We start from the raw sequence: 22,344 nt of genomic DNA on the forward strand, positions 1-22,344 counted from the left end.
CTCCAGCAACGGACGTCCATCGAGCAGGTTGGACTCGCCATCAGGCCTGTCACATTTCCATGTTTAAGTTTGAATTAGCTCCGCTCTGCCGTCCGTCAGCAATGGACGTCCATGTGGAAACACAAAATATTGGTTCTGGCTCTTCCGGTTGGCACAAATATGTTTTATAAAATTAATGTACAAAGTATTTTAATGTAAATATCGATTTTAATGGTGAAATCCGACTTCAGTGAAAATGCGGGTTGCATCGCCAGCGTAGGAACGGAACTCTGCCGTAACTTGAAGACTCCCTGTATTCACTCTTTTGAAAACATAACAGAGTGTACCAAGACTAAGGCCGCCACGCTAATGCTGCCGCGTCAACTTTGCTTTTAAGTTAAAAATAACTTACTTTTACCTCCATAATCCCTCATTATACACTGGCAACAGCAGAATCCAGGGTGTTTTTTCGCTTTTGATAAATTTACATTGCGTGTTGTATCTGTTGTGCTAATAGCTAGCTAGCGCTAAGCTAGCCTAGGACTGTTCGTCTCTTTTATCCAGCATCCAAGTTTGCAAGCTAGTTCGTACTAGGTCAGAGGCCAACAGTGAGGTAACGACAAAGGCATTGATACATTTCCTAGATGGGCTTTGTTGACTCAATGCTTGATAATGCCAGCTAAACATTCTCGTAACTACTTCCAGGTGTCAGCTCTCGAAGAGCGCGCATCACACGATTTTGTGCACTTCCTTGAAAATTCTGATTCAACATTCGTTTTTAACGCCGAATCTCAATTCAAGTCAACGATTTGTGCACAGCCCAAATCAAAACCTAACATTATTACCTTTGTAAACGTAGACAATTTGATACAGCTCAACTATATTGTACAAGATCCCCCCGCACCGTTTCCCACTAATTGTGTGGTTTACATTCCTTCCTTCTGGTTATCAGTAGGTGGTATAGGACATGGGTGGAGTGAAACATTTTAAATAAACCCTTATAGTCTATAATCTATATCTAAATTTGGTTCTTTCCTCTTTTATATGAACACCCTCATGTTTATTGGTAGTATTTTGGCAGAGGGGTCAAAGTGGTGCTACTAATCATGTCAGTCAAGTGTATCAAGTGTGATATGACACATATGCACACACTTGTGCTACCAGGGTGAATTGCACTACAAACCGTATGTACAAATGGAAATGTATTACAGCTTTTCCTACAATATCGATCCAGGCACAGACACAAAAAATAATAATTCAACACATAAACTATAATGTGAACTAGTTTATGTATGTTTACAGTATTGCAAGTAGCTCATTGATATGAAAAATGACAATATTTGATGATTGAGCAAATATGCATTAAAAGATAGTACTGGCTCGTTTAATCTGCTTGAATCTCAAATGGTGGCTAAAACACACATGATATGCACAAGTGTGTGAGGGTGATTTAAAGAGAGACAGAGAGGAAGATTGTCGAGCCAGCTGTGCAGGGTGAAGTTCTGCCAAGTGGAAGATGATTTGATGACCGATGAACTGAGTCCAGATGGCGTCCACATCTTCACTCAAACGTCCCAAAATACCACCGTGACTCTTCTGCTTTCACACAGCTCTTTGGCCAATTTGAGAGACTATATTTACCTCTGACTTCAACTCTTGTTGTGAACTGTATCCTCCCGTGTCACACTCTGCTGCATCTTGCTGTTTATCGGATCCAAGGTCCGTTCGACTCTAAGCTACTCAGTTCATTGATGTCAGAAGCTAATCGATTTAGTCTATTGCAGAGGCGATTGGCGGAAGGAAGAAAACGATTGGCTGTTGACGCTCTTTTGTTGCTTCTATTCCTGCTCGTTAATTGACACAAGGCAAACACAATCATGCACTGTAACACACAAGTAGCCTGGAGGCTTGAATCATTTCCTGAAAGAGTCACTACAGGTAGCTATTTGTTTGGAATTCAACAGTTGGGATGTAAAAAGATTTTAAAATGCAGTCCATCAACATGCTTTATATCCTTGCCAAGATCTGTGGAAAAAAAATATTGATTTACTATTCATAATTATTAGGACATTATAGGTTCCTTAAATTATTCTTCAGTCCATTCTTGTCAATGTATGTAAAATTGTGTCTGTCATTTCGCATAAACACATGGAGGAAAGTGATTACTTATATCGTTGACATAATGTAAACATCTGTATGTCTGGTGTAAAAACTGGGACATCTTGATTTCCTTTACACACACACACACACACACACACACACACACACACATACATATATATATATATATATATGTATATATATATATATATATATATGTATATATATATATATATATATATATATGTATATATATATATATATATATATATATATATACATATATATATATATATATATATATATATATATATATATATATATATATATATATATATATATATATATATATACATATATATATATATATATATATATATGTATATATATATATGGGGCGGCACGGTGGCTGACTGGTTAGCACGTCCGCCTCCCAGATATATATATATATGTATATATATATATGGGGCGGCACGGTGGCTGACTGGTTAGCACGTCCGCCTCCCAGTGCAAAGGTTGTGAGATCAAGTCCGGGCTTCGGCCTTCCTGGGTGGAGTTTGCATGTTCTCCCCGTGCTTGCGTGGGTTTTCTCCGGGTACTCCGGTTTCCTCCCACATTCCAAAAACATGCATGGCAGGTGAATTGGACACTCCAAATTGTCCATAGGTGTGATTGTGAGTATGGTTGTTCGTCACTGTGTGCCCTGCAATTGGCTGGCAACCAGTTCAGGGTGTACCCCGCCTACTGCCCGAAGCCAGCTGGGATAGGCTCCAGCAACCCCGCGACCCTTGTGAGGACAAGCGGTACAGAAAATGGATGGATGGATGGATATATATATATAAAAAGTAGACTATATTGTAGACCTGGTGAAACCAAGACTAAGTTGTGGTGCAGGTGATGTAAGGTAATTGTTCTGTGCTATGCTGATATGTGGGGTGGACGTTAGTGTATTTCATTCATGAATATGAAAATAAAATATGTCAAACAAAACATTGAACATACATATGTGTAAACTGGCATAGTACATGGTTGTAAGCTAATATGACTACTATATTAGGGGAAAAATAGCTGCCAAAAAAGTTCAATTGAAAGCTAAACACCTTCAACATTCAGCCTTAACAAACATAACAAGCCTGACAGAATAGAGCTTCAAAAGGAAATCCAGAATGTTTATGACTATATACTTTAACATATGAGTTATCATATACATCAACATTGTTTATATTCCCATCTCAAAATTGCAAGAATGTCCCTTTTGAAGTCATCGACATTTAATCACATAAACTTTATGGTGTGTGAATTCAAGACAACCGATGTCAATTCCTCTGAAATTAATTAAGACTACATGAAGGCTATTGAAATGGGGCAGAGCGTAAAGTGCAGGAATGATTTGAAAACACATCAGGAATTGAAATGAGTGGTTGCATTGTAATCACATTTTGCATTAATTGCAGATACTTTGCCAAGAGTTAAATTGTTCTTATTAATTAATGCAAATCAGCAATTTGTTTTAGGTTCATTTTTAATTACTTGCCTTCTCGGAATCTTTAGCTACTCCCACACTACACACAACAATTTTAAAACAAAAGCGCCATTCTGCATTTATCTATTCGTAGCTCAGTTTCTAGTCATGTCATGAAAATATTTTTAAACAGGCCATTTTATCATGTCAGCCCCCCACACACAATTAATATGACCACAAGTACAGTATATCTTTGTAAGTTTCAGCCTCTTATCTGCGGCGCTATCAGTCGTTTAACGGCCGCCTTTGAGGATCACGGGGTTCTTGCGAGGCCCATTGGGCATATCAAGCCAACGGCTCACTTTGTCAAGGCTGTGAGGCTTTCATTTCCCCTGTTGAGGATGATTTTATCATACAAACCAACAGGCGCATACCAAAGGCTTGGCTGCACTCTGAAAATCTGACAAAGGTTATATATATTATTTTCTTCTGCAACACAAAAGGCAGAGACAGAGAGTTTTGTGTTGTAAATCATTTTTTACTGATAAGGGAAAAAGAATCTCGTTTGAAACACTGAAGAAGAAATGTTGTCTTATTTTATTCAGGGAATTTCTTACACACAGATCATAGTACATCATGCGCCTCTAAATTACCCATGAATGCAGAGAGATGCAAGAAAGACATCAATAGTCGTAGTTAATGCATAACGGCACATCATAGCAATCTCCAGATACCGTGAATGTAATCTGATTGGCTGTAAATCCTCTGATACTTCAATGACATTGCTTTAATGTGTCATTTCTGTACTGCTTTACCTCATTACATCATGGGTGAATTGGAGCTTATTTACGTTGGGTGAGAGGCAAAGGATTAATCAAGCAACCATTCACACTCAACACATAGGTATTATTTGCATTAGATGTATGCCAATAAATATTATCCATTCATTACTTTTATCATAATATTTCCAATATTAACTCATTCACTGCCATAAATTCATTTAAAAAAAAAGATTATTAAAAATTAGGGGCAAGAGGCGATTAATTTTTTTTATTGTAATTAATCACATGACTTCACGAGTTAACTCATGATTAATCACAAATTCTATATGTTCAAAATGTACAATAAAAAAAATTCTAGGTTTTCATACTCTTGTTAACAAAAGTGGGGAAAAAAACTTAAATTAAAAGAAATAGTTCAAATGATTTTTTGACGTTTATAGCCGTCAATATCAGTGAATGAATTAAAAAGAAAAAAAAGAAAATATTATAAAAAAATTGGGGCGTCAGGCGATTAAAGTTTTTAATCGTAATTAATCGCATGACTTCACTAGTTAACTCGCGATTAATCACAAATTTTATGTACAAAACTAAATGTACAATCAAAAAAATCTAGATTTTCAACAAAAGTGGAAAAAAATGTTAAACTAATAGAAATTGTTAAAATGAATTTTTGACGTTTATAGCCATCAATGGCAGAGAATGAGTTAATATGTGCTACCGTTATAACCTTTCTTTGCTAATTGCTGGAAGTCCCAAGTTCCACTATTGAATAATAGAGCATGTGATGTCTATTTTAACTCAAGTTAATGTCGCCAATTAAAATATGGTTCCTTGCTGATAAAGCAGGATACTCACATTCCACAAAGCACCGATTGAAAGATTACCCTGACTGATTATCCTGTGTTGTGGGTAAGAGTGTTTTTTATGCTTGGAAAAACCACTGGGGCTGACAATCGAAAATATTAATCATAATGTTTTAATAATTACCATGCAAATCTGTGGTTGTTACCTGATAGCCCACCTTCTACTATCCTTCTTCTTGTTTGCATATTTATGGCCGTTTGAATGCCCTGTGGCGCCATCACTGGTCAGTCTCGGTACTACAACAGACATCTGGTTTGGAAGATGTGACATATCTTTATGTGGTTGATTTGCTATGTTGGCCCCCGCATGCCATAAAAGTAGCTAGCACACACTTGCCAATTTTTTTCCCAGTCATGTGTGAGTCCACTTTTTAATATTTGAAAAATCAATATGCGTGTAAGCCGCTTCAAGGACTACATCAGTGATTCACATATAGAAATTTTAAAAATGCCCATCAAATGAGTCCATCATAAAATAGGACACAATGCTGCAAAGTGCTCCAATTCGCCCCTGGATGAACTGAAGAGTGTATCTTCATTTAAGACCTGACATCATGGAGATGTATTTAAGGTGTCCAGTGAAATGCTTGCCTGTCAGATTGCACCAGCTGGTGCCGCATTTCAATTTGGCACAGACAACGGTGCTAAATTATGTTTGACGGCTGATGCCTGCCTGATTCCTGAGGAGAGTGGAGGGAAGCGGGCCAGATGTAATACTTTCACACATGTATTCAGCTCCTTTCATCTTGTTCCTGCAACACTCTTGTTTATGGTGCCAGAATAAAATAGGCTGCAGAGTGCTCGACTGAATGTCTCATTGAGCAGCAAACACCCTTCCTTTGACTTCACATGATGCTATTTATACAAAAACTAAATGGATCAGCATCCAGTATACAGAATTTACTGCTTGTTGTAACTTACCAAAATGGAAAATAGACATTGACACCCAAAGAACATTTTAAATGAGGTATGGCTCCTCACTCAGCTACGTGTGGCAATCTAAAAACAAATGGAAATAGATCTTGACTCTCAAATAAACATTAAACGAATAAGAAAGGGCCTACGTTGAAATCCCATGTGTTAATTTTTGACTATATCAATACAGGAGCCAAATATAAACTGATGTGAATAAATAGATGATCTTATTTCAGCTATTCAACATTTTTAAGCTATTACGTAGAAAATAAATCCCAATTCATGTCACTATGCTGAGCTTGGAACAAAACTAAAATAAGAAAATGTTGGAGTTTAATTCATCAGCTGAGAACAACACACCCGTGCAGGAGGAGTTAAACACCATGCGACACTAATAGTGAAAACTGAGAAGAAAACGTATTAAAATTGAAAGAGAAAGGCAGGAGCGAGAGAAGACGAGAAGAGATGAGAAATGATAGAAGGAATCACAATTCCTGTGTGCGTGCATATAAATATGTGTGTGCGCGCCTCGTGCGTGCGTGCGTGCGTGCGTGCGTGCGCGCGTGTGTGTTGCCCGAGGAACAGTTGATGGATTTGCTGCTTGACTGCTCACACAGATTGGTGCCTGCTGTGACGGCAGCCTTGGACTGAAATTGCACGTACACACTCAGACGCACGCGCTACACACGTTAGCTATATCTGCGCGCGTGTGTGTCCGTGTGTTCTCAAGTTGTGTCAGCGGTTGTGTTGCCTCTAGGAGACCATTTCAAAGGGTTGTGGAAGGACAGATGAAGTAGCAAAAGCACTAGAAAGAGATAATTGAAATGGTTCAAAAGACTGCATTTCAGCAATTATCACTGGATATGTGATTATATTTTCTATTAATGCTTAATATTGGTGGATCACGTCTCATACTGCTTGTTCTTTTCTACTTGATGAAATTAGAAATGGGACGAACTCAAAGGATACTAATATGAAAAGCCAAATTCATGTTACTTGACAGAGAGGGTTATATTTTCTGCTAATTAGAAAAAAAAAGTCAACTGTACATCACCATTCACCACTAGTTGGCAGCAGTGTTAATTATGACAAGAAATTAAAATTTAGTTTAATTTATAGTCTTTTGACTTAAATTAAAGTTTGAGTCATAATTTAGTCATCTTATTGTATTTTAGTTTTAGTCCATTTTTAGTCAACGAAATAAAGAGCGATTTGACCTAAATTGACAATTTAGTCGACGTTTTCAACTTTTATACAGAAAATTATAACACACCTTTGTGTAACTGTAGTTTAACACGCAAGACACATTTAACACAACGGTGTCTTTAGTAAACCTTGTTACAATGAAACATGTTGAACTGACAATAATATGCCATCTTAAAACTTAGTTTTCACTTAAATAATAAAAAAAAAAATAATAATTTTACAGCTGTACAATGAATGCAAACATTTTTGAACATTAAATAAAGTCCGGGAACAATTTCTGAGTGGCATGGCTCTAAATTAAGCACAATTTCCACCAGCCATATTTTTTTTTCCCAGTGAAATTTTTCCAAGATTTTTTTTTTCCGTTTTGAAGCCCCTAAACATAAAGTAACAAAAGTATGTCTATGGCAGCGTTGCTATTTTAAGAGATTGATGTAGATCTAAATTAGAGATGCATGTCAATTTTGGTGGCGATTGATTTGGTAGTAGTTAACATGTTAAAATTTCTTATAGTGCACGTCTATGGGTAGGAAGGCTAAGTGCCAATCCAAAATACTGTGGCGATTGTTTTTATATTTTCAGAGGTTGAACTGCGCACACGACTCTAACTTAGGCCTACATCAGTCTGTTAAAATAGTAAAATGATCGCTTTGTTTACAATTGGCCGTTTTCTGAAATTAAGCTACATACGCCCACACAATCTCTCATAAGGTACGAAGGTATGTTGCACTAATTCTTCGTAAGGATATAGACGGCCTTATATAAGTAATATAGTCTGTTTTCAATGATGCTGATGGCAACGTGTGATGTGTGTTTGTGTTTTTGTACATGTGCCGTGATCCCAGTATGTACTGACCAACTTTCCGGTGATTAAAAACATAGATTCCCTCGTAGGATGCGGCGTAAAGTTAATCCAAGGGAAAAGTCTTAGAACAGCCTCGGGTTTCGGGCATCTGACACTTTAGCCCCAACACGAAATCCTCTGAGGTGAAATGCTATTATGCTATGCTAGACCTGCGTGCTGCCCGTTCCTGATAATAAAATGTGGTCTTTAATCCAAGCTGAATCGCTCGAATCCACTTCTGTTTTAGTTCCATGTTGCAGGCAAACGAATGAAATGAAAGGTAAGGCTGTTTTAATAAAGTTTAAAACACAGTAAGAGCATCTCAGTACGATACAGTGGCTTTTGTTTTCCGCCCGCGGCATTGTTCAGACGCTGTGACACCGGAAGTTGATGCGAACAACGATCACTTAACTGTGTTGTTTTCAATTTTAGTCATTGACGAAATTGTCAGTCAATTTTAGATATCGTCATCGTCTCAATGAATGACTGCTATTTTAGTTTTCGTTTCATTTTTGTCGGAAAAAAAATGTCATGACAAAAAAGATGTACTGTATACATCACTATTCACCACTAGTTGGCAGGCATACGGTTGTGTTCCTAGGTTGGTATGTAAACTTATGTGCACAATTGTATATGTCAACATTCACCACTAGTTCACAGACATACAGCTGTGCTCATAAGTGAGTACCGGTATGTACATTTACACAACTGTATACATCAGCATTCACCACTTGGGAGACATACAGCTGTGCTCATAAGTAGGTATGTAAACTTATGAGCACAATTGTATATATCCCCATTCATATTGAATTAATATCACTCTTGTTCTCGTAATCCACACTGTACACAGTTTGTGGTGTTTAGGCAACATTTACACTTTGTGCCCAACAGCCACGGCAGCTCCGTTTGCCTGAAACATAATACGCCATCGTTTTTTTTTTCCCTTTTTTTTTTTTCTCAACATAATCAGGTCATACTAAGTTTGCTCACGGTCTGTCACGGTGTCCGTGACGGGCTATGGGGAGGAGGGGCTGCTGAACACAATGGATGAACATGAATGCCAGTTCATTCCCTCCCAGTCCGTCACGTTCTGATGTGGTCCCTCAAGTATGTCACGTTGATATTGATATTGAGGGAAGATATCTCATTCCAGTTAACTCCACATTTCATTTGCTAAACATCTTTATGTCAGCTTTTCAAGCCATGAACTCAACAAATAGAGGCAAAATAGTCCATATTAACAAATTCAATTAAAATGTTAGTTACCACGCACACACACACACATTTTCTTATTAACAACTGCACTAATGAGGTGACAGACATATGCTGAACATACATTTTGAAAGTATTGCCAAACGTTAAATCATGGCTCGTCTGAAATACTGTATCAACCATATGCGAGATTTCTGTCACATTTTTGTACACAACCATAACTTGTCACATCTACAATCAGTTTTTCATTTTGCCACTGGCCTCTTGGCGGCCTCTTTAACCAATTTTCTTCTTGTTCAATTTTGAATCAATGTATTGTTGTTTGTAATGTCAAGGCTGTGCCACATGTTTACGTCTCCTGACTATAACTAACTATACTAGTTGTGTTGCCTTTATCTGGCAACCAGTCCAAAGTGAACCCCTTTCTCCGGGGCAATTAATCTAATGTCAGAAATTTTTTACAGGGACAGTTCATCTTTATTAAGTAGAATACTTTTTTGTTTTTAACAACTACTATTTCAAATAAGTTTGAATGAAATGGTCATGTGTTGGTTAATTCTTAGTGAATGTCTTCATATATTAAGAGGTGGTCAACATACAACATATTTTCCAAACAGTATACTAAATATGTAAAAATTCTCAAATTATTTATCTCACTACCAAATGGGCAAATTTTTATAGTACACTGTTGATATATTTTTTTACATTTACAGTACACTTGTGATCCCTAAATTAATTTTAATTCATATTAATTTATTAAACTTAACTCATTTGCTCCTAAAAACGTATAAATGCGTTCTATTTTAAATGCTACCATAGTCCCAAAAACATATTTATATGTTTGTATGTTGTTTTTTTATGCTAGAGCATGCAGAACGCTTTGATGCAGCCTCTGAACTGAAGAGAATGCTTGAAGCAATGGTAGTCATTAAAAAAACGGCCAGTGGGTGGCAGCAGAGTATAAGAGATCAACCAGGGCCTTGTTGCAAAAAGCTCTTTTCCCCACTGTTTTAAACAGATTTGTGAATAATGATGAAACTTAGCTATATTCTAATGCTAATTGCTGTAAATCGGAAACAGATAGTTTTAGAAATGTACTTTTTTTTCCTGATGAAAGAAGAGACTCTAACCTTGCTTTTGGTAGGTTTCATGTTTTTATAGTAATGGAACACAACATATACTGTGGGCCTTGCAAAATCAGTCAAAATCCAGTAAAACAGCCGGGAGTGAAGGCGGTTGCTTCAGTGAAAATGGCTTGGAGTGAACGATTTTTAAGTCATAACACAAACAAACCAAAAATTATTCTCGGCTGCTGTATACTATTGTTTTGTGGGAGCTGCACACTGTTGCCTGCAACACCTTCTATTTAGATGCGATGAAAACAGGGGAGTGTTTACAGAATTGTAAAAGGGTTGAGTGCAGGATGCAATGCAACTGTAATGTTATTTCTTGTCTATTGTTATGGGTGACAAATGAAGCCGTCATAATTTTTGTTGTCCTTTTTTTTTCCGACCTTACCTTGAAAATATGAGTAGCAGTTGCTAAAGTATGTGGTGGATGACGTGATAACACATTGGCTACAAATTGTATTATCATATGAAGGATGGCAGCGGAAGGTACGACATTAATTGACTGAGTCATTTTCAGTGCAGAAAGCATTGAGTGAATGACGTGAACAATCATCGAGACTTACAAGCCAGTGGTTTATTGAAAGTAGACACAACGCACAAGCGAGGATGAGTGAATCTATTTGTGAATCATGATGTAACCCTGTTAGCGATCTAAGACGACATGAATGAGCTTTGCTTGTGTCAAGTGAATCAAGGCCTGTCTATTGTTTTTGCTACTTTGTGACATGTCAATTAAATCTGTCTGCTCTGTATCCTCTAAAGTGGTGCATCAGGGAGCAGCAGTGAATCTGAGAGCAGCTCCGAGTCGGACACAGACGAATCAGAGAGCAGCTCCAGTGACAGCGAGTATAACCAGGCCACCCGCACCACCTCCCCTGAGGTACCATGACAAGCATGTGTGTGTTAACAATGGGCTGCGAAAGACACAATACATATTGACAGGCATTGTCCCAGGAACAAATGCGTGACCATGTGTGGGTGTTATTAGCTGTATCCTTTTCTTGTCTTGTCCTATTACCAGTTGAATTAATGGAGATGTCAGTTGTATTTTAGACACGGTACTTTAGTTGGCCCGCCTATCTGCACTGCATCAAACTAATCAGGTAGCTGACTAGGGTAACCCTAATACAGTATAATGCAATGTAGATAGAGTATTCGACACTACAATCTACAATTGCGATAATAGACATATTGTGAATTAATACACATACAATGAATTTTGTAAAGGCATTATTTTATATTTATATTGTAAAACACATTCATCACAGTATCATTATACACTACACTGCATAATACACTATACTTGCCAATTTGCACACAATGTACAAATATGACTGTACCATAATCATACTGTTAATTATTACATACCATCATGTACCATTTTAGTCTTATTTTTCTCATCCTGAACAAAAATATAAGCACAACACTTTTGTTTTTGCTCCCATTTTTCATAATGGTGGTCATATCAGATACCGACTGATTTTGTAACCTACTGGTCTTAATAAATAAATAAATAAATAAATGGTGCCAGCGGGTACTCATTAGCCCCAAAGACAACATGTAGCCCATGTTCTATATGATACCTCACCAGTGATGGGACACTGACTTACTGAGAAGAATTAAAACAGAAGAACATTGACATTTTTTCTGTTTATTATTATTTATTTTATTTTTGTATTTTTGTATTTTTTAATCAAATTTTTATTAAATTTGTATTAATTTTTTTTATATATTTTTTATTTCAACTTAACATGGTATGTATTCTGAACCAAACATTCTATAAAATGAATGGAAAATGAATCTTTGGAAAATGAATGAATGAATGAATGAAAATGCTGTTTTATTTAACAAAATATTTTAAAATAGGTCACTTCAGAGCTGTAACTTTAATACTGCGATATGTTTTTGCGACTGGAATTCCCCCAGTACAGGCTTTCCAAGTCAATAATCGTGCGTTAAAAAAAATTGTTTAACGACCTTTAAATTAACTCAACTTACACCCCTAATAGCTGTATAAAGATGCATAGTGTGCTGCTATATGTAAAATATTTGTTGCTTCCCGGCAGCCTGAGCCGTCCTCAACTAACAAGTGGCAGCTGGACAGCTGGTTGAACAAGGTCCAAGCTCAAACTAAACCTCTGGTGGCCCCACAGCAAGATCATCATGGCACAGGTTAGTAATTGTGTATACAAATGTAAAAGTGACTATGTCTAACAGGAACATTAATCCCCTTGGTTTAATCTGGAAAGCTTGTGCTCTGATGATCCACTGCCCAGGTTCTGTCACCCAGAGTCAGGAAACATTCTCACAGCGAAGCGAAGCAGCAGGAGTGGGTGCTGCAGCCAAAACCAAACCTTGTGGAGCCGGCGGTGCTGCTCTTACCACAGCGCCAGCAGTGGAGCACAAAGATGCCAGGGGAACATTCTGGTATCAACTGCATTCATCTCTTTCAAAATATTAAATATAGAAAGTATATATTTGTAAATTTTATTTTGGGGGTTTTATTTAAAGTTGAGTGACCTTAGTGATGTTCTTCCCATAAAAAAAGAAAAAAGAAAAATCAATCATGTTTGTGTGTCGCAGCCCAGGCAGGGAGAAAACGAAGGCCAAACTCAGCCAGAAGACATCGGGTGAGGGTCAGAGGACAAAGATGAGGCTGTCGCCAGGACTGATGTCTGGATCAGAGGTCACCACACCGAGGAGGACCACCACAGGGAAGAAACAGCCCAGACGGACGGAGAGGTCGAACAGTGTGGAGGATAATCAGAGTCAGACATGGAGCAGATCAAACCAACAAAGGTGAGGGACGAATGACACTGCACTACCATTGAGGAAAAACTTCCACCTGTTATTGTTTAGCAAATAAAAACACTTATAACATGAACTTAAAATAGGAAAAGCAAAGATAATAATTTGTCAAACATGGTGAACTACTCCTTGGCATGGTAGCTAAGCAGGAAGTGAATTGCCGTTTACTCATTTGAAATTAAAATGTAAATTGAATTCATTCAATTTCACGGCTCCCATGACCAATCTCAGACAAAAAAGTGAGCAATGATTGGTTGTTACCTGAGCGCTGGGGAACTGTGATATCATTTTCAATCGACTTCAAGCGGCAACATTTCCGATGGATAAAAACAGGTGAATCTTGATGATGATATTTCACAAACGCAATATTTACCTAAAATTCCGTGTTTGGACAATGTAGGCGTCTTTGACTTGACTTGATGCCCATTTAGAGTATATTTCCATTTTAGGCAATTAACCCCTATTACTTGGCAAATATATATATTTGTTTTAATCCCACAAACAAATTATACTTCAGACAAACTTTAAATTATATTTATATGGAAGCATGAAACTGCCCATGTAGAGTAAAGATTTTTGACTGGCAAATACGTTTGAACGTATTTAAATACGCTTGAAGTTCAAACTTGCATCCATCCATCCATCCATCCATTTTCTGTACCGCTTGTCCTCACAAGGGTCACGGGGTTGCTGGAGCCTATCCCAGCTGGCTTCGGGCAGTAGGCGGGGTACACCCTGAACTGGTTGCCAGCCAATCGCAGGGCACACAAGTTCAAACTTGCAAATATGTTCAAAGTTTGAACGTATTTCCAAGTACATTCGAATGTACTTGTAGGCTAAATGCTAATATTTTAGCATTTTTACCCCATAATCCCATGGGGTATTGACTTGCACATGCGCCAGTTAAAAAATGTTGATGTTGTTTTTAGCATTTGGCCTTCATTATATCAATATTTTGAAAAATTAAGCAAACATATTCAGAATTTTTATGATTTATTGTTCAAAAAATAGATGGTTGGATTATTATCTCTGGAGTGCATGATTTCCGGTGATAATTTTTCGTGCTTATGCTGAAGTCAAAGTTTTTAGCATCTAGTGTACAAATAAATTTTTTGCCAGTGTTCAGTTTGAGGGCAGTGAAGTTTGCTGTCATTTAAAATAAACAGAGCAGCTCGGAACAAACTTTTCTTTTTTTTTAATTAAACTAATGTCAAATTGCACTTTTGTTTAGTCATTTAACTTTTTTTGTGCAGGATATTTTGTGTATTTAATTGCATCCCCCTTCACACAATTGCTGTCTGGTCCATAGCCCTGCAGTGAGGGAAAAGGACCTGCACCCTCCTGCCTCCATGGAGCATCAGAACCCGCCCAGGCCAAAAACCAAACCCCCCAGTGGGAAAACAGCTCCCAGGAAAGAACCTCGTAGTTCCACCAACTCAAATAACATCGTTGCACAACCGCTAGCACTGCAACTAACAACTGTGCCAATACCTACTGTCAGTGTAAACCAGGTCAGTTTTGCTTGTGTTGACACCCCTGATGGAAACCATGGTAGAAAGAAATGTCAGTTTGCATTATGCAATGAGCACTTCATCTTCATAGCCCCAAGGGCATTAGGACTATTATCTTGATCAATATTTCCTGGTTTGTAGTATAATTGAAATACAGCGTGAGAATGCAATTTAAGTAGATTGAGAAAGCAAACACAATTTCATAGTGTTGTTATAACTATTATTGTTGTTTAAAGACTAATCATAACAAGCAACGGGTTTGAGATCACATTTTATATCCTCTGGGTTGAGTTAAAGGGTGATTTGGATCCTGAGCAAAAATCTGGAGCTTTTAAATAATCAAGTCGTGAAAACTCCCAAATGTTATAAAATCCCTCAAGTAATCTTGACTCATCCAAAGATCAATACGAGCACCTTTAAAGGAACACAGGAAGTAACGATCTCTTTACGCATCACTGACGGTGTGTTGTGATCGAGTTCACCTTTAGGGCTTTGTGTTTGTTGCCTTTGAAAAACAACATGAGAACACACGGGTAAAAAATATGAATGAAAACAGGCAGAGTTCAACAGCAAAAGAAAATATATGACCTCATTTATGACCTCAAGAACAAGTAAACAGCAACTAATCTGTGATGCAGAAAACAAGACAGGCATGACCTTGACATCTACCATGTTTTCTGAAAAGTTTACGATTCAGTTAAGCAGAAGTTCAAACCACAAAGCAATATTCTTTTACATGCCTTTTATGTTTGCCAAGGGAACAAACCAAAATCAACAAATGATTTGTATTTATTCCACTAAAGGCTTGACCTGAGTTAATGAGCATGGCGTAATTAGTTAAGGTTAGAAAGCATGTACGATCTCTACTTTGCATTCTAGGCTAATAGAATGCTAAATCTTTGAAAATTAAAAAGGCTGTACAATTGGTTGGACATTTCTTAAGGAGTTTTGCGGACGCTCCACTGACAATTTGTAAAGTCTGCCAAGTGTTCATGGCAAGATGGTATCACTGCCTCTCAATTTGCATGTGACAGACATGCATGTGCTCATTTGTGTGACACGTGTGCTGTGAATATCAGCGACATTCAAACAATAGAGAGCCAAAACATGTTTCATTTCACACATCAGTAAAACACGTCTGTCTGCTCTGCCTTGTTTGTCGTCATTATCGTATGCTGTAAAAAAATATATATTTGGCTTACTTTGCCAGGTTCTACAGCAGATGATATACTGCAGTATAGAGGTGCAATCTGGGAGCAAGAACAGCATTTTTTTTCTGTGCTAGAAAATTAATTGATTACCAAGTTGAATGTTACGGCCAGTCAGTGAGCAACATAAGCCAATAAAAGTAATAAGGCTTATCATTTCTCCATCCATGATCTTTAATGTCTTATTTTTCTTGCTTCATTTGTCCCATAAAACAGGACAAGAGAAAGCACAGAGGCCCAAGTAGCAAAATCACACCCAAGTCCAGAGAGTTTGTCGAAACAGATTCTTCCTCCTCCTCGTCGGAATGCCAATCGGATTCAGAGGAAGTCATGAAAATCCCTGCTTTGCCGCTTCAGTCAACACGTGCCGCAATTAACACGCAACCTCAGTCCAACTCGTACACACCCCCTCTTCACTGTTTTGGCTCGGCCAGCAGTATGGGAAGTCTGGGAGTCTTCGGCGGGAAGGGACTTTGTGTCGAAAATAGTAGTAGTGTACCCAACAGTATTAGTAGTAGCGCTAGTAGCATCAGCAGCAATGGCATTGGTACTAGTAGCAGTAGCTGTAACACGCTAAGCATTATCAACATAAGTGGTTCATTTGGTACCTCTGTTCCTGACCCGGGAGGGTTAGGTGGACCATGCAAGAACCTGGAGTCCTTGTCACCACACTTCAACATCGGACAAGATTTGCCCCTTTCCCCACTTATGGAATACCAGGAGACTCTATGGGTGAAAATTGACCTGAGCTTGCTTAACAGGGTGCCAGGACAGGGTTTTGGTCAAATATCTCGGCTGGGGATGATAGAAAAGGACGGAAATGAAGGACGAGGATGCGAGAGGCCAGGGGAAAGGGTCATGGCGTTAGACAGAGAGAGACAAAAACAAGGTGATAGAGAGTGGCAAGGGCTCAGGGAAAGACCCAAGTTACCTAAAGGGGAGCAGCAGAATGAAGAAAATGAGCCATTAGTGCATGACGCAGAGAGGCAGTGTGACAGCAGTAGATTAACAGAGAGGGACAGGCAGGCGGACAGAGAGGAGAGAGAAAGGTTCAACATAGGAGAGCGAGACAAGGTGATGGAAAGAAGAGAAAAGGGATGTCAGGGGCTGAGAGGCCTGGACAACCCCCCTGTGCAGGACAAGACGCTTCCAAGGCTGCCTGGCAGGACGGAAAGAGGAGAGAGCGGAGGAAAACACAGGAGGCAAGCTACTGGCAGCTTGGTGGTCCCGACAGAGAAGCACACCAGCAAGAACAAGCGAAAACACAAGGTTAAAATTGTTTGACTTGCAAATTACTACAAAAACAGCACCATCATGATTAACTCATTCACTGCCATAAATACATTTAAAAAAAAAAAAGATTATTAAAAATTAGGGGCGACAGGCAATTAAATTTTTTAATTGTAATTAATCGTATGACTTCACTTGTAAATTTGATATCTGTTCTAAATGTACAATGAAAAAAAATTCTAGGTAGTTTTTTTTATACTCTTGCTATCAAAAGTGGAAAAAAATGTTAATCTAATAGAAATAGTTCAAATTAATTTTCGATGTTTATAGCCGTCAATTGCAGTGAATGAATAAAAAGAAAAGAAAAGATTATTAAAAATTTGGGGCGTCAGGTGATTAAAATTTAAATTATAATTAATCTCATGACTTCACTAGTTAACTCACGATTAATCACAAATTTTATATCTGTTCTAAATGTACAATAAAACAAATTCTAGCTTTTCATACTCGTGTTAACAAAAGAGGAAAAAAATGTTAAACTAATGCAAATAGTTCAAATACATTTTTGACATTTGTAGCCATCAATGGCAGTGAATGAGTTAAGTTTCTATACATACATTAAATTAGTGATCGGTCATTGCTCTGTATTGCATAAAAAATACAGAATAAAACTAATTCAGGCCACCTGGTTGGTTACTGCCCCTAAAACTCGCTAAAGCTAAAGCTGCCCCCCACTCAAAGTTGCAGAGTTACGATTCGATGTAAAATTTGAGTTAAATCAACAGCAAGTGAACGCCGTAGTGATGTGTGACATACAGTATGTAGACATCCATAGACAATGTCTATGCAGACATAGTGGAGGCAGAGCCACCGAGCTATGATAGTCGGAAGGGACACCCGTGAGTTCAGGGCGCTGAAATGTAGCGCACCTGCTTTGCCCTATCTGTTGCATTAAAGAGGAGCATCTGCGCATATGAAACTTTTAACGAGTCAATCCGTAAAGATTGTTGCGACCCAGCGCGGGTGTTATGTAACTAATCAAAACAACAAATAACAACTTTACCAATCGTTACCTATATACTTTTTATTCTGCTCATCTAGAATGAAATACAAATATTTCAAATTATTTTTATTTTACATGATTGCTTCTTATCTTCAAGGACAGTTATAATGTGATGGCCATGGTGGGGCAGTGCCCTAGCACCCTCTACTGACAAGCCGCCACTGCCCATGGCTATAAATTGACTTTGTCTTGCTTGTGCGCAATCCCCGTCGCTCTTTCAAACTCATGTTTGTCTTCTTTCTATTCCCAGTTGGACCACATAGAGCCATCCAGCAGCAGCAATAAAAAGCTACAATTGGACAAAGACTGTCAGCTCCTTCCACCTTGTATCTCCCCAATACACAACCACAAAAACAACTCCATGGAGTAAGTACTGACAATGAGTACTCTTCAGCACATATGCTGTTATGTTCAAAGGTACACTTCAAGAGTCAGTACATACAATATATAGAGTATACAGTATGTGCGGAGAATGAGGGCAAGCTTGCAAAAGTGTCCAAATCTTCCTAGGTCAATTTTGGTCCATAGCTAGTTTCAAATCATGCCAAATGCTTACACCTAACTCAGTGCTAGAGATGATGAAAGATCCATGTTTAAAACCTCCTTAAAACCCTAAACTATAGAGTGGTTTAAATTGAATTGAATGTTAATGAAGCAAATTTCATTATGACACTAATGACGTACGATTTCCTCTTTGTGAATTTCTGAAAACAGATGAAGCCGACTGTCTCGTTGCATAAAAATCAACGTGGCATCTACTGAGATTTACTAAGCATCTCATCACAATCGCAGATTATATAGCAAGGTAGAAGGGAGGGAAAGTCGGGGTGACCTGGAGTTGAACCCTCGACATTGTGCGCCAGACGCCTCAGTGTGTGGAGCGTCTGTATTTCACCCAAGAGGCTTTTTATAGTAGCTGTAAACTGGCTGATGTGATTACTCGACTCAGAGCCTTTCACCATTTTCTAATCTGTGACTTTTGACAGATTATCGCCGCTCAGTCGGTGAAATCATGACAATATAAATTAATGGCTGAAAATGAGAGTTTGGGAAAAGCGGCTTTGCAATTTCGAAAGCTGGAAAATATCCACAACTGGACAAGTAACATTTCATCAAATGCATCATAATATTTGGCAGATATCATGTAGTCATTTTGTGCTTTAACATTGGTTGGTAGTTGTCATCCTAAAATATTCATGACTGGCCTGGAAAACACACATACCAGCATTCATTTAGAAACAACACACAAACACATGCATATTAGCATAGTCATGCACATTGCTCACATCCATTATTCTGTACACCACACAGACAAACACACACACTCACACGCTCAGCCACTAATTAGTTTTGTCTCCCAGGTTTTGTATATTATCACTAATGTCGAAGCCTGCGGTGCTGTTCTGCGAGCTCAGCAACTTTTGCATTGCATCAACCCCCCAGAGCTTCTAGGAGAGGAAAAACAAAAAAATATTATCTCTGGTGTTGCAAACAATATAAATCACAGGAGCTACAATAGGGCAACTGAGGGATTAATCATCTGTGTTCTATCAGCAAGAGGAAAGAAAAGACCACTTTGACTTTCTAAACTATCATTCAACGACAAATGAAGTCTCTCGACATAATATGATAGATAGCACAGAAAGCATTCAGAAGTTTGGTTTTGCTCCCCATGTTATGAAGAGATTTAGAGAAAATGTGAAATGACAAGTACATTTATTCTAATAACATATTTGCTCACATTCAGATTACATTATTGATCCCTGAAAGGGCAATTTTCCCAGTCACAACACGTCCAAGAAACATGAAGACAATCATGACCAATAGGGCTTTCACCGTGCCCAAGTTTCTTATTTTGTTTATTAAAAAAAAGAAAAATAGAAAGCGGGTGGGAAAAACCAAGGACCAAAGTTGGTTCTTGAAAGTGGGGCACAGTGTGAACCTGGAAAAAAAACGGAGCACACATCATAGAAGACATTACATAACTGTAAGACCTGCACATGGTCCATAGATACAGCATGAAGGTACCGTATAAGTCAGTATTCCTCTGGACGCTGTGGTTACATTGGATATAGAATATTATCTAGGTAAGTGGTAGGACTATGCATATGCTAATGTTATTCTGAACATTTCCAGATATTTAGGTAGAAATTATTCAAAATTGTGGTCTATGTGTACTATAAAATTTTGTGAATAAAAAAAAAATGCAAGGAAAAAAATATCGAGGGGGGGGGGTGTTTGTTATTCAGGGGGCTTAACAAGAAACCAAATATTTGCACATGGTTTAATAATAATAATTTTTCTAGACACTCAAAGTTGCTTTACAATGGAATGGATACATTATTCATGCGTAGCACTTAGACGTATACCAGTATCTAGGCAGAACCTAGGGGTTAAAAAAAAAAAATTAGAATCACTGATTTATAGTAAATTTCATACACAACTGGACTCAATATGCTTTGCAAACTATAATTAAAAGTATAATATTTAAAATCAGTTACAGTTAAAGAGATTTAAAAGCAAAGTAAAGAAATTAAAAAAAAATTGCTTCTAGCAGAGTGTACAGTACAAGAACCAAATTTTGTAAAAATGATTTTTAAAATACTTTGAAAGACATTATTCATAGGTATGGGAAAAGAGTACACTTCATTGGTATGTTTTTGGAATTTTTATTTATTCATATTATTCACTCTCATAATAGAAGATACCAGCAAATCAGGGGACTGTATAATAAAGTACAGAGAACAAATTGCTTTTTAAGCGTGATTTGTGGGCCGGGAGGGGGTGGGGGGTGGGGGGTTGGGGGGGGGGGGGGCTGTATGTATTGTATATAGGTGCGTGTTATTCATGGGATTATTATTTACTTATTTATTTATTTATTTTTGTATTTAAATTCTACTAGACAGCCAGCCAGAAAGAACTGGGGTTGTTCTGTTTCAGATCCAGAAGCACGGAAAACCACAGAGTGTAAATGAAGGGCTGCTTAACATTGTGGTTAGCTTTACCCCATTTTGCCTTCTATAATCCAAACGTAGAGTTTTTTTGTTTGTTTTTCGCAATACAATACTGACTGAGTCACTGGGAATCTGTGGTAGGTTTATTTTAGGATTAGGATGATGGAACTATGTTCATGGTGTTATTTTCTTTAAGGGGAAAAAAAAGATAATTTTTATGTCTCATACTCCTCATACTTAGCTGTTTACTTGAGACTATAAAGACAAAGCTGCCATATTGCTCAAAACCGAACCAAAGTATATTATCCGCAACAAATATGACATCACGGCATTAAGTGCAAATACCCCATTTCGATGTGATAAGCTCAAACATTAGGGCGAGCTACTCATGATATCCGCTGGTACACTTATTGCATCTTTAAGTGCATGTGTGTGTGTGTGTGTGTGTTCCTCAGATCTCTAAACAGGAAGCAGTCCCGGCGGCAAGATGAGAAGCTCCTTCCTCCACTACTGTCCCCCCTTTCTGAAGAGCCCCCTCATAAACGTACCTGTGAGAGCAGTTCATCTCTCAGCCAGGATGGCGGCGCCACCTCAGCGGTGCCTTGCCCCGTCACTTCCTCCACACACAGACACAGGAGAGGAGATAGCAGAGGATTATCACATGCCAGAAATGTTGCCATAAGTGTAAGTCTGAAGATGTGCCCAGTAGTTAACTAGAGTTGCTAAACTGGCCAACATATTATTGATTGTTTATTACATGTAAATTCCTGTCAGTTTAAATTGCAATCAGTTTACGAACAATAAAGGTAAAGATAAAAATGTGGAACATTGTATCAATGAAAAATTTAGATTTTAAAGTATTTATTAAAAAATTATTTTAGACGTGGGTATTTAGTAACTCACAATCCATTATTATTTGTGATATTTTGCATATAGTGATGATTATATCATAATGCAGTGCCAATGACTGATAAACAAAGAATGCAGAATTTATAGTAACTTTAATTATTTTTTAACTCTTTTTCCTCATAATCCCTTCACCAAAGTGTAACCTAATGAAAAATTTATTCAGCACCA

At 37.8% G+C, this 22,344-nt stretch overlaps 1 protein-coding gene across 1 annotated transcript in view; it reads left to right on the forward strand.

Moving 5' to 3' along the window:
- The window catches only part of aff2 (AF4/FMR2 family, member 2), a 142,194-nt gene that overhangs the window by 107,562 nt on the left and 12,288 nt on the right, over nucleotides 1-22,344 (forward strand). The window contains exons 11-18 of the mRNA XM_086085697.1: nucleotides 11,256-11,373; nucleotides 12,560-12,665; nucleotides 12,770-12,920; nucleotides 13,077-13,292; nucleotides 14,611-14,812; nucleotides 16,237-17,289; nucleotides 18,564-18,679; nucleotides 21,723-21,951. Coding sequence (XP_085941823.1) covers nucleotides 11,256-11,373; nucleotides 12,560-12,665; nucleotides 12,770-12,920; nucleotides 13,077-13,292; nucleotides 14,611-14,812; nucleotides 16,237-17,289; nucleotides 18,564-18,679; nucleotides 21,723-21,951 — 2,191 coding nt within the window. The remainder of the gene's footprint in view (nucleotides 1-11,255; nucleotides 11,374-12,559; nucleotides 12,666-12,769; nucleotides 12,921-13,076; nucleotides 13,293-14,610; nucleotides 14,813-16,236; nucleotides 17,290-18,563; nucleotides 18,680-21,722; nucleotides 21,952-22,344) is intronic.

This window comes from Leptonotus elevatus, chromosome 9 (assembly GCF_054856555.1).
Source record: "Leptonotus elevatus isolate MCC_2025b chromosome 9, RoL_Lele_1.0, whole genome shotgun sequence".
NCBI lineage: Eukaryota > Metazoa > Chordata > Actinopteri > Syngnathiformes > Syngnathidae > Leptonotus > Leptonotus elevatus.